The 13,577-nt window shown below is 49.9% G+C and overlaps 1 protein-coding gene across 3 annotated transcripts in view; it reads right to left on the bottom strand.

The window, feature by feature from the left end:
- Nucleotides 1-13,577, bottom strand: part of CPAMD8 (C3 and PZP like alpha-2-macroglobulin domain containing 8) — a 99,906-nt gene that overhangs the window by 17,492 nt on the left and 68,837 nt on the right. For all 3 annotated transcript variants that reach the window (XR_006342590.1, XM_043911078.1, XM_043911077.1), the window contains exons 26-29: nucleotides 12,288-12,464; nucleotides 8,129-8,210; nucleotides 836-992; nucleotides 632-706 (exon numbers count right to left, since the gene is read on the bottom strand). Coding sequence is in view for 2 of the 3 variants with exons in the window: in XM_043911078.1 (XP_043767013.1) it covers nucleotides 632-706; nucleotides 836-992; nucleotides 8,129-8,210; nucleotides 12,288-12,464 (491 nt within the window). In the remaining variant the exon portion in view is untranslated. The remainder of the gene's footprint in view (nucleotides 1-631; nucleotides 707-835; nucleotides 993-8,128; nucleotides 8,211-12,287; nucleotides 12,465-13,577) is intronic.

Genomic DNA, 13,577 nt, shown 5'->3' with positions numbered 1-13,577 from the left:
CCACTCCCACTTGGGACAGCCTCACAGAAGTGACAACAACCCTTGAGTTCCTTGGGACATCTAAGCGCTGCTGGGTCCAGTACTAACTGTCCCCAAAGGTTCTAGACCTTTCCCCCCCGAAGCATTCATAAGTTAAAAAAAAAATTTTTTTTTAAATTTTTTGGCTGCACTGAATGACATGTGGGATCTTAGTTCCCAACCAAAGATCAAACCGAAGACCTTGCATTGGGAGCACAGAGTCTTTAACTACAGGACCGTCAGGGAAGTCCCATCCAACATTTTGTACCAGGCTTCCTAAAGCCAGCCCACAGGTCCAGGATAATGATTGAGACTCAAATGATCCTCCAAATGGGGGCTGGGGGCTATGGACAGCCCTGGGAAGGCTCAAACTCAGGGACACACACGTGTCCCTCATGACTACCGCCAGAATCTCTCATGCATCTGCTTAGGTCACAGTAAGTGCTCAGGTCACAAGAACTGTGACCATTGGAAAGCATGAAAATGTCCCATTAATGAACAGAAGGAGGACAGCAAGGAAGAAATAGAAGCTGAAGATGGCCAGCCTGCCTGGCAAGGGGGAACTGCTCACTCGCTCCTCCAGCCCAGCATCTCCCGGGCCCCCTGCACTTACCTCCGAGGCTGGGTCCACTTCCAAGAGCGCGGCCACCACGTAGGCCGTCAGTGGGACTGTGCCGTGGATCCCACCCTGTAAGAGGATTTGTGGGTCTCACCCCAACCGGAGGGGACAGCCTCTCAACCCCACTGGCCGCAGACAAACCCAGGGATCAAGCAGCACAAGGCCAGGGCTCCTGGAGGAGGCTGAGAGGCTGCTGACCTGAATGTCCTTGTTCAGAATCCTGCCCACTGCCGGGAAGGAGCCGTCTGCCTGCTGCTGCTGGACAATCCAGTCCTTGGCGGCTTCCAGCTCCAGAGGGTCAATGAAGATGAAGCTGCGAGCCTGGGCGAAGGACTTCAGGACAAAGGCCGTGAGCCTGAAACAGGATGGGGTACAGGCTGAGAGAGCCACAGGCTGGGCTGTCCCAAAACAGAGTCACCTCCCATGTGCCCCTTGAGGGACTGTGGTACACTCCCCACATCACCCAAGACTCTGCTTCCTCCTCTGTAAGACACGAAGGCCCAGTCTGCACTGTTGTGAGCACTTGATGGAAGTGTGTGGGCACCCAGCAGGGCCTGATGATCCAGCCTATCTTCCCTGTTAACTCCCTCCCACCTGGGAAGCACCTTTTTCTGAGCCGGTCAAGTCCCCCATCACCACTGTGTGTGAAAGACCTTCCTTATTGCTCCTCCATAACCATTCCCCAAGAGAGCCCCAGTTTTGCTGAGAGATCCCAGGGAAAACCAGCAACCAGGTACCCTGGACACTTGGGCTCCTCTGTAGCCCTAGTCAGCCACAGTCATGAGTATTCCAGTCCACAGGTCTGCAAATGGCTTTGGAATGGGCACATGAGGCAATGTCCGGAGCAGCTGCAGCCATTTTGCTACCACAAGGAGCAGCCACAGGGACCAAGGGAAAGAACCAGGGGCCCAAGTGCATTGTCAGGCTGCCAGACTGGCCAGTCCTGGAGACTCCTCAGCTCTGCGGTGTGAACTGATGTTCAGAACTCCTTTTTCAGCCATTTTTACGTTGTTTGCAGTTGAAAACATCCCACAAATCCATTCAGTCACTCAGTTACCCAGGTCCTGAATGCAGAGTGCTCCTACTTCCTTTCTTTACAGGATGAAGTCTTACTTGTTGTCTTCTCAGTGTTCACTGAGAAGTCTTCTCAATGTGCAACCCAGGGGTGTCTTCTCAGAGGAAGCCTCCCAGCACTTCCACTAGCACTTAGCCCCTCCACTCTTGGGTGAGCTGGCTGCTTCTAGACTCCCAGGCCCTCCCTCTGTCTACCCATATCCCTGCAGCCTGTCGCTTGTTCGCCCCATCCCCCAGCCCAACTGCTGCTAGTGCACCCTGAATGGGAGATGATGGGGCTGGGGGATGAATGAAAGAAAAAATGAACTCAGAAGAACCACCGGATGGAAACCAGGGAGCCAAGAGGGACAAACAGCAGAACTGTCAGCAAGGGAAATGCCCCAACTCAAGATGAAAGAGTAATCCATCCTCTTCAAAATCAAGTGGTTCCCCTACTTCACACTCATCAGGATGGCTACTATAAAACAAAAACAAAACAACGGAAAACAGCAAGTATTGGTGAAGATGCAGGGAAATTGGAACCCTTGTGCACTGCTGGTGGGAATGGAAAATAGTACAGCCACTGTGGAAAACAATATGGTGATTCCTAAAATAAAATTGAACATAGAATTATCATGTTGTTGTTGTCAAGTCACTGGAATCCATTTTGGTTAAAAGATTCATGTGCATATTGGGAAGGGCCCTGGGTCAGGACAGATGTGGGAAATGAAGCAAGACCAGCCAGAGGAAAACAAACACCTGGAAAAACGACTCCCATGTAAGTGACTTAAATCACTTCTCTGGCATGTAAGTGACTTAAATCACTTCTCTGGCACACTTTCCATCAAGGAGGATGCCCGCATCCTTCTCTGGGTGTGTATTTCTACTTTGGTTCTGCTCTAAATAAACTGCTTCTTTGTTCTCTTTGCACATACTGTGGTTCCAATAAACTATGCCTGCTTTACAAACTCTCATTGTGGAATTCTTTCTCCAAAGAAGATGAGGACTGAGGTCCTCTCACCTGCCAACATCAGTATATCCATACAATAGAACATTATTCAGCCTTGAAAAGGAAAGAAATTCTGAAAAATGTTAAAATATGGATGAACATTGAGGACATTATGCTGAGTGGGATAAGCCAATCACAAAAAGGCAGGTACTATACAATTTCACTTATTATGAGGCACTTAGAGTAGCCAGATCACAGAGACAGAAAGTAGGATGGTGGATTCCAGGGTCCGGGGGGAGGGGAGAACGGGGGGTTAGCATTTAATAGGTATCAGTCAGTTACTCAGTTGTGTCTGACTCTTTGCGACCCCATGGACGACAGCATGCCAGGCCTCCCTGTCCATCATCAACTCCCGGAGCTTGCTTAAAACTCATGTCCATCAAGTCGGTGATGCCATCCAACCATCTCATCCTCTGTCATCCCCTTCTCCTCCTGCCTTCAATCTTTCCCAGCATCAGGGTCTTTTCCAGTGAGTCAGTTCTTCGCATCAGGTGGCCAAAGTATTGGAGCTTCAGCTTCAGCATCAGTCATTCCAATGAATATTCAGGACTGATCTCCTTTAGGATTGACTGGTTGGATCTCCTTGCAGTCCAAGGGACTCTCAAGAGTCTTCTCCAACATCACAGTTCAAAAGCATCAATTCTTTGGTGCTCAGCTTTCTTTATGGTCCAACCCTCACATCCATACATGACTACTGGAAAACCATAGCTTTGACTAGACAGACCTTTGTCGGCAAAGTAATGTCTCTGTTTTTTAATATGCTGTGTAGGTTGGTCATAGCTTTTCTTTCAAGGAGCAAGTGTCTTTTAATTTCATGGATGCGGTCACCATCTGCGATGATTTTGGAGCCCAAGAAAATAAAGTCTGTCACTGTTTCCACTGTATCCCCATCTATTTGTCATGAAGTGATGGGACTGGAAGCCATGATCTTAGTTTTTCGAATGCTGAGTTTTAACAGGTACAGAGTTTCAGATTTACAAGATGAAATGAGTTATGAGGATGGATGGTGGTGATAGCTGCACAACAATATGAATGTGTTTAATGCCACTGAACTGCACACTTAAAATGGTTAAAATGGCAAATTTTATGTTATGTATATTTTAACACAATAAAAAAAAAAGAAAGAAAATCAAGTGACTCTAGGCTCTGCCTCTGCAAATTGTCAAAATCTGAAATATTAACCGAAAAATGTACTCCAGACCTACGAATCCGCTTGTCCTGGTCACTCTCTTTCCCAGATACCCCAAATCCATCCTCTTCCTTACACTCCCACGGCCCCTGTGTCAGCCTGGCACCTCGTGGCTCCCGCCACCCCCACCAGCCCGATCTTGTCCCATCACATGCTCTGTACAGAGCAGCCAGAGGGAAATTTCAAACACTGCAGGATCCAGATGGAACTTAATTGCGCCTGCGCTGGAAATTGTGAAATTCCCACATTCTGCTACACTGTTCTCTTTACTTTTCCATCTTAAATCACAAACAGGGATAAAAAAAAAAAAAAACTGTGGTACATGCAGACAATTGAATATTATTCAGTAATAAAAAGAAAGGAGCTATCAAGCCAGGATAAGACACAGAGAAAATGTAAGTGCATATTCCTAAGGGAAAGAAGCAATCTGAAAAAGGCAGCATTCCAACTCTGTGACATTCTGGAAAAGGCAAAACTACAGAACTAGTAAAAGGATCAGTAGTGGCCAGGGGCTGGGAGTAGGGAGGGATGACTATGCAGAGCCCATGGGATTTTTAGGGCAGAAAATTATTCTGTATGACACCTTAATGGTGGGTAGGTGACAGTGTACATTTGTCCAAAGCCATAAGCTATGCGACACAAAGGCTGAACCCTAATGTAAACAATAGACCTCAGTTAACAATAATGTAGCAACACTGGTCCATCAGTGATAACAAATGTACGTCATTAATGCAAGGTGTTAATACTGGGGGAAACTGCATCTAGGGAAGATGGAAAGTATGGGAACTCATTCTATCTACTAAAATTTTTCTCTGAGTCTAGAACTGTTCTAACAAATTAAGTTTATTCATTCAATATGCACACAGCCCAGCATGACTCAGGTTACAGCCACGCTTTGCGCCAAGGCCTCTTGCTCCCTCTGGAAGAAAACCCAAACTCCTCTCCTGCTCAGCTTGGCCCTGCCACCCTCTCCCTCGCTTGTGGCAGGCCGCTTTCCTCCTTGCCTGTGCTGCCAGCCACACTGGTCTCCTTCTCTGGCTCAAACTTGTCAGGGCTGCCTCAGGGCCTTTGCACAGGCTGTTCACACTGCCTGGAATCCTCTCCCCTTGGATTTTCACACAGCTGTCCCTCATCTCCTTCGGAAAAACCTTTCCTGACCACCCCATACAATTGTGTACCTCATCATACCCTGTCCCCTCAACAAGTTATATTTGCTTTATAGATATGAGAAATTATATACCTGACGTAGTAGCTTTAAAATATATCCACAGATGCCTTGCTTCTTCTCCTTTCAAGCAGTGGGATGGTATAGGCTGCACCTAGTGACTGGATTCTAAAGAACAGAATGTGGTGGGGCTGACAGGAAGACCCGGGGAACCAGATGATAAAAGTCATGTGGCACCCTCCTTACTTTCTCTCTGTGATTTTTATTCCAGGGGAAGTCAGCTGCCATGTTATAAGGACATGCAAGCAGCCCTATGGAACACTCAGGCCCCCTGTCAACAGCCATGGGAGAGAACCAACTTGGAAACAAATGCTCCAGCCCTAGTCAAGCCTTTTGATGATGACAGCCCCAGCCAATACCATGACTGCAACCATGGGAGGGATTATGAGCCAACATATTCCTGAATTCCTGACCCACAAAACTGAGACAATAAATATTTGTTGTTTTAAATGGCTATGTTTTGGAGGTAACTTGTTACACAGCAGTAGCTAACTATTACATCTCATGAAGGGTCTCTCTTTCTCTCTTGGAGGCAGGGACCATGCCTTTCTTGTTCCCTTGGAACTAGAACAATAGCCTGGCAAATATTAAACACTTGAATGAACAAACGAATAAATGAATGAATGTACATTGGATGCACAGGAACCTATTTGTAACAGATTGTGAGTTTAAAGGAAGTTGGACTGGATCATGGACTTCCCACCCAAGTATTTAGGTGGTGGTGGTTTAGTTGCTAAGTCATGTCCAAGTCTTGCGACCCCATGGACTGTAGCCTGCCAGGATCCTCTATCCATGAGATTCTCCAGGCAAGAATACTGGAGTGCGTTGCCATTTCCTTCTCCAGAGGATCTTCCCAACCCGGGAATCAAACCCAGGTCTCCTGAATTGCAGGCAGATGCTTTACTGACTGAGCTATGAGGGAAGCCCTAAGTATTTAGGCAGTGGCGTTAACAAGGCATCCAACCCAATGGGTACCTGCACCATAATGAGCATGCCTACACCCTTATCCCACTGCCTCCTAGATCCGGTCTTGTGGTTCAGAAAAGCTGAGCATCTGGTCTAAGGTCACACAGTTCACACAAGACTGAGACTGGGTTTGCTCGGCTCCAGGGTGGGTGACCCGCGTATCACTGTTGCCAATGTCCTGTGCATCCTGCAACTTTGATCTATGAGGAGGTTTCACAAGGCCAAGGAGGAGAGGCAAACTGCTGGGTATCACGTTTCCATGACCACAGCAGAATTCATCTTCTCTTGTTCAGTGTGTGTGAGAGCTGTGGGAAGGCATACACAGATCACAGCTCACTATTTCTGACCGGTGGAGGCCTCTTGGAACTGTCAGGACTTGGCCAACTTTCAGAGAGTGACTCAATGACTTTAGCCGTCCCCGAGAGTGGGTGGGGGCCTCTGCTTGCTAGGGCATGACTGTGGCCGTGCCTCAAGGCCTGTCAGCAAGGCAGGGCCCTGGGACAGAAATGGGACAGACTTCTGGGGACTGGGGGGCTGAGCAGGTCACCAAGGCTGGGCCCCTCGGGAGCCGAGGGAGTGACTCTGCACTGCATGTGGGCTCAGCCAGCTGTGTCCCTGTGGCGCTGGCCCTGGGCACCGCTGCCGTGCGGTGGACGCTGTCGATTTAAGGACCAGACGCTTTCCATGCCCACAGGTGCTGCAGGTGCCATCCAGGCGTGGCACTGAGAAGGAGGCCCCACTAGACACAGAAAGTTGGGGGTACCCTACTTCTTCAGCAAGCCCCAAAGTGGAGGAGGCAAGACCCTGATGATGCCAAGCACTCCTAGGGAATAAGACATAGGCGGACGCAGGTCCTCCCTGCCCTGGCTGACCCTGAAAGCCCAAGGAAGCCACTCACAAGGGCAATCAGACCCCAAATGCTCCTCCTGAACACTCCAACCCACCCTCAAGGCAGTGGTCTGACCTCTCCTGCTCAGGGTCACCCCATTCCTGGGTCCAGTGGCCTCTGAGGAGGCTCAGAGAACCCAGGACTCATCCACAAGGGGCCAGAGAGCAGGGGTTCGGTTCCTGGGCACTGTGGCAACAAGAGCAGAAGGAGTAACGGTAACAGCCACTGTTTCCAGCTCACCACATGCAGGCCAGGCAGAACCCCCCACCATCCAAACCAAACCTCTAACCCCCAGGGGCTAGGACCATGGCTGTCTCCATTTTACACATAGGCTCCTCATCACCCCGAAATGAAAGTGAAGTGAAAGTCACTTAGCCGTGTCCGACTCTTTACGACCCCATGGACTATACAGTCCATGGAATTCTCCAGGCCAGAATACTTGGAGTAGGTAGCCTTTCCCTTCTGCAGGGGATCTTCCCAACCCAGGGATCAAACCCAGGCAGATTCTTTACCAGCTGAGCCACAAGGGAAGCCCATCACCCTAAGGATTGAGAAATAGAATATTTCCTGCCATATTGGTAAACAAAGATGTCACAGTCATCAGCGTCTGCAGCCCTCCCAACGTGAGCTGGTGAGCCCTAAGGGAAGTCAGGAAGGAGAAGAATACCAGCCACCAAGCAGCCATCAGACTGTAGCCACTCCTTATGGCGAGCCCCGAGGAAAGAAAACTCAGGATGTGGAAACAGGATACTGGCACTGAGGCGCATGTGAAAGAAACTGTTTCGGTGAGCCCAGATTCTTGTATCTTCCCACCCACAGGAAAGCACTAAACTCCTTAACTTGGGTTATTTGGTTCTCTTTCATTAATAATAATCTTTTGATGTTCAGACACCTGCCCTTTGTTACAAAACTTCTATTTAACCTGGCTCCTCCCCTCGCCTCCATGGAGCAGTTCTCTCAGGGTTACTTGAGGCGTCTCCCGGGCCTGAAGTCCTAAAAGTTGCTGCCAAGTAAAACATGACTCTCAACCTTTAGGTTGCATGTACTTTGTCAGTCGACAGGATCAAGCCCCAGGGGTCCTGGCTATGCTGTGCTGGACGTGAGGCTGTGGCTTCACGTGGGGGAACCTCAGTAGCCGTGCCTGGGGGATGAGGACTCACCACATACTCCCCGACTCATCCCGCTCTCCAAAGGCACTATAGGAGCCGTCCTGGTGCTTGTAGGTCAACTGTCTCTGGTAGCCTGTGGGGCAAGAGGGGACAGCACTCTGGTGAATGGCTGGCTGGCCAACATTTTACCCCAGGACCCCAAAAACAATACCACACCCACATGGGGGGGGGTTCCTGAAACTACCCCATGCCCACATCTGAGGTCCTTGAAACTGTTTCACCACACAGCTGGGGTTCTTGAAACTGCCCCACACCTACAGCTGGGGTCCTTGAAACTATCCCACATTCACAGTGAGGGGGGGATTGAAACCTCCACTTTATTTCTCTTTTGTTTCTTGATATCACCCCTTTATGACTCCTGGTCACACACTGGCCTTCAGTCATGCCTGGTGGGGTGGGAGAGTGAAATGCATTATCTCCAGGCAGGGCCCTTTGCCACACACCCTCACCCGCCCCAGGGCCTGAAGAGGTTGTTGCTCTATACACTGGAGCCAGACCTTGGTTCGCTCAGATCAGCAGGGGTTTGAGGAGGACAAGAAGGAGGGAAGTCAGGGGGTGCTGGGGCCTCCAGAACAGGGCCAGGCAGTTGGTCTTACTGTGAGGGCAGCAAGGGGCATGAGAGGAGGGGGTGAGGGGAGGAGGGGAGGGGAGTGAGGGGGCAGATGTAGTGGGTGGATGGTCGGGTCTGGAGAGGAAGCAGACACTGGGAAGGTGGGGACAGTCGAGGTGACCATGATCGTGGGCTTGGACCGGGTGGTGGTGACAGGCAGGGAGGGGTTCTGCAGTAGAGCCAGAGTGACCTTAACTGAACAAGATGTGAAGAAAAGAAAGAAAGATGCAGAGGGCACTAAATGCAGTGGCCTGACCAGAGGATGCACTGATCCATGTCCATGGAGCCAGGGGAAGGGGGAGCAGGAGTTCAGACCTGGGTGGACAGTAATCCCCGCCCCCCACCAATTCACATCCACCTGGAACCTCAAAATGTGACCTTACGGGGAATGAGGTTCTTTACAGGTGGAATTACATTTCTGAATCAGGCTGGGCCCTAAACCCAATGACAGGTGTCCTCAGAGAAAAGAGAGGGAAATGATACAGACTCGGAAAGGCTTGTGAAGATGGAGGCAGAGGTGTGGCGATGTGTGAGCAGATGAAGAGAATCCCGCCAGGATAGAGTCCTGGGATAGCTGCTCCCTCAGGGCCTCCTGACAGAGTCAGCATTGCTGACACCTTGATTTCAGTCCTCCAGCCTCCTGAATCATGAAGGAGCTGAGAAGTGGGATATTTCCTGCCGTATCAGTAACGAGGATGTTGCAGTCATCAGCCGCTGCAGACCTCCAGTGTGAGCTGGTGAGCACTAGGAGCACTCAGGAAGGAGAAGAATATCTGCCATCTGGATCGAGTCTACCATCAGCCTGCCACTGCTCCCTGCAGTGAGCCCCAAGGGAGCTCAGGATGGGAAAACTGGATATTGGCCCCAAAGAGTTGAGGTGCACATCAAAGGGATGATTTCAGCAGCCCAAACTCTTGCATTTTCCCATACAGAGAAAAGCGCTGAATTCCTTAACTTGGAATATCTGGTTTACTTTAACAATAATTTTTGATGTTCAGACTACCCGCCCTTTGTTGTAAAACTTCTATATAACCTGGCGCCTCCCTTCGCCTCCTTGGAGCAGTTCTCTCAGGATTACTTGAGATGCTGTCTCCCGGGCCTGGAGTCCTAAAAATTCCCACCAAGTAAAACATAACTCTCAACTTAAAGGTTGTGAATATTTTTCAAGTGGACAGAATAAAGTCCTATGGATCTACCCCACTCAGGTTGTGGTACTTTGTTATGGCAGCCCCAGGAAACTAACACCAGAGATTTGGCGGAAAACCAGGGGGTGGGGGTTGATTTGGGGCTTGTTGAGTCTGAAAAGGCAACTGGGCTGTTGGGCACCAGATCTGGCTGTCTGGGTAGAGGGGAGGTCCAGGCTGCCGCTCGCCCCTATTGGTCATCACACTCTGGATGGCAGTCAAGGATCTGAGTCCGGATGGGTTCACTGAGGTGCGCCTGGCCTCGGGGAGGCCAGGGCTCACCCACATCCTAGACTTTCACAGCCCGCCAACTTGAGCCCTGCCCCTCTCCCTCCACCATGGACCAAGCAGACTTAAGTTTCCGGGTAGTCTGTGGTCAGCCTTCACAAAGCCAGACCTTCAGCCCATGGCAACCTCTGACTTCTCTTTCCATCTGAGAGTTGCACGTTTATTTTATTTTTTTGGCTGTGCCCCATGCAGCATGTGGGATTTTAGTTCCCCAACCAGGGATTGAACCCATGCCCCTGCAGCAGAATGGACATGCCCCATGTCCAGTGTTGACTACTGGACCACCAGGGGCGTCCCTCAGAGAGCTATACATTCTTCATCATAAGTTTTTCCTTTCTCATCCATGAGGACAGATGGTTTAGATCATCAGGACTGCCTTTGGAACATAATAACTGGGAACCACAACAGGCCAGGAGACAGAGACTCCAGATTTGTCTTAGGAATTGAGATTTTTCACATGCGTCTGTTTCCCCATCTCATGGGGCCAGCATCGTCTGAGCCAGGCGTTCTCGAATCCTCTTCGGTAAATTTCCGTGATTGTGACGGTGGTTCCTCCTCTCTCCCTGGCTTGGTCTAGTGCCCTGCCTGCCCCTTGTGCCCCAGTCCAGAGGAGCCTTGGGTCTGAGAAGCCCCCACAACTTGCCCCTGTGAGGTCTTGGGTGCCTCTTCATTCCCAGGAGGCTCACTTGGCTCATCTGGGAAATGAGGACCATTAGCATGGGGGGACCAGCTGCAAAGAGGGAACCTCAGGGCAGCAAGGATGGAGCTGCACACGCCTGGCACGAGGCAGATGCCAGCTTCAGAGCTGGGTTCAGCCTCCCCCAGGCTCTCCTTTCACTTTGGCTCCAGTGTGAGGCTAGAAGCGAGCCCAGGAGGCCTCGGAATTTTGATATCTACTGACTTAACTCCCTTGTTACATGGGAAGGAAACAAAGACACTGAGAAAAGCAGGTCCTACCCAGGGACACAGAATGGGAATCTCTGACAGAGCTGAGATCCCATCTCCAGCCTTCCCTCTTCCCCCTCCCGGTGGGGTCTAGATGTGCAAAGAGAGTAAATCAGGGCCCTCAGAAGCCCTGTACCCCACCCCCAAACAGGACTGTTCCTTGCCCTAAGGACTTGATTCATGGCAATGGAAGATGTCCAGTGTTGTGTTTATTTATGAAGATGTTCAGTGTTATTTATCTGTGAAGACGATAAGTACTGTGTTATTTATTTCTAAAGAAGTACAATGGTGCTTTGTTTATTTCTGAAGTTTAGTACTGGTGGTTTACTTCTGAAGATGTTCAGTGCTGCATTATTTATGGAGAAAAAAACTGGAAATAAACTCAGAATGCCCAAGAGGAGAGTTCAGTATGTTGTGTTCCATTAATGCATGTGACAAAAAAACAATGTAGCCTCCAAAGTGATTACAAACTGAATCTATCCTAAGACTCAACGGTTTCACCCCACAGAAATTCGGATGAGTTTTCACCAAGTAGGCAAAGAGGACAGTTAATGACAGCACCATTCTAAAAGCCCTGAATTGCAAATTGCTCCAAAGCCCATCAGCAGACATGCTGACTGCTGTCTCCACATAGCAATGGAGGTGAATGGACGACAGCTCCCCAAAGCCCAGTGGATGAATTTTATGCACACAGGACAGGGTTGAGGGGAGGCATGCCATAGGATGCTGCGTTATGAGACACCAAGAATGGCAAAGCTAACCTGTGCTCCTGGAGGGCAGAGGAGTCAACACAGAGCCAGCATGAAGGGAAGCTTATAGGGATTTACTTTTTTCCCAAATGTTTTCATAATGCTATTATATTGCTCTGGTTGTTCAGAAAAATTTACATTTTTAGAAGATGCTGTTCCTCTCCCCATGGCTGACTGCCAGCAATCAGATCACTTTCCTAACAGGTGCAGATGCCAGGCTCCTACTGACAGGGGCCAGATCAGGCCACCCAGACTGGCCTCTTTCAACCTCTTTCCCTTCTTCCCATCCTCTGCACATGGCGTGTGGGCTGCGCCCGGTACGGCGGGGCTCCCTGCATCCCAGTACTCTCCACCCAGGCAGCCGCCCCCAGTACCTTGTACCAGGTAGTCAGTGGTCTCCCTCTCCACCTCAGGGCTGAGCTGTCGGGTTTTCTGGAGGTACTTCAAGACAAAGACATTAGGTGCAAAATGAATCATATTCTGCTCTCCGCAGCCAAAGGGAAGCCGGAGGAGGTTGCTGAGATGGTTCAGAGTTGGCCCCATGACGTCTCCTGGTGAGAAGGAAGAGGAAGAATGGGCTGAGGACTGGCCTCATTCAACGCCCTGGCATTGTCCTAGGGACAACTTTCCTCCGAGGGAGCCCACCCATGGCTTAACACTAGCCTCCCATTATCTGATTGCCAGTACTGCCCTTTGGGACTGGGACGCATCCTTGCCCATCCAGCCTGCTTGATCTCTTGGCCTTGGTGGACACTTGCTGGCCCTTATCTTACATGCTTCCCTCCATGTTCTTTAGTTGTAACTCAGGTGTTCTACCTTTTCATCATGTTATTATTAGTAAATGCTTTTTCCTTTCTAGATTTTTAAATAAGTGCAATTAAGACTATACATTTTCCTCTTAGTACAACTTTGGCTGCATCCCACAAACGTTAAGATGTCAATCCAGTCATTTGACTCCATTCTACATATTGTTTCTAACTTCCAATATGAAATGTGGTTTTCTCTTTAACCATGAATATTTGGGTTTTTAATAAAGTTTTCTTACATGTGCAGTATTGTTGGTGTGTTTTCAAAGGTTCTTTTTCCTGTTATTTCTGACTTCCCGTACTCTCATCTCTTCAGTACTCTGTCTTCCTCTCTCTGGCCTTGATGCCCCCAAATATTGCTGATACACTTTCTGGATTCCCCGCTGATTGCACCTCCCTTCCTTGACCTTCCCTTCTGCCCCACTGAGGCTGCCACTGCTCCTGCAGCCTCCTCCTATGGCGGGGCCCACCTGGCTACTTTCTCATCCCCTTTCTCTGGGTTTTCCAGCTTCTTCTCTACACTTCCATCCCGCTGTGCTGAAGGCACTGACTGACACAGAGTTACCTGCCTTCATCTCCTCTCCATCCCTCCCCGTCTGTCTTCTCCCCTACACCCACCACCTCAAGCTGGGCCACTCATCCCCAAGGCCACATCCGAACTGATTTCATGCTTCAGAAATCAGAAACTCCAGCATCCTCTGATCCGGTGACAACCACCAACCTGCCCCAGGCCCCAGGGCTTCCATCCTCTGATGTCAGAGACCCAAGCCCCCTCCTTCATGTCTGTCTGCCTCTTCCTGGCCTTTCATGCCTTCCCCACCCTTCCAATTTCCAGCACAAGATGGATCACATAGTCCC

The sequence above is a fragment of the Cervus elaphus genome, chromosome 9 (genome assembly GCF_910594005.1).
Source record: "Cervus elaphus chromosome 9, mCerEla1.1, whole genome shotgun sequence".
Classification (NCBI taxonomy): domain Eukaryota; kingdom Metazoa; phylum Chordata; class Mammalia; order Artiodactyla; family Cervidae; genus Cervus; species Cervus elaphus.
The sequence above is the reverse complement of the archived record's forward strand: the minus strand, read 5'-3'. Positions and strand labels throughout refer to the sequence as shown.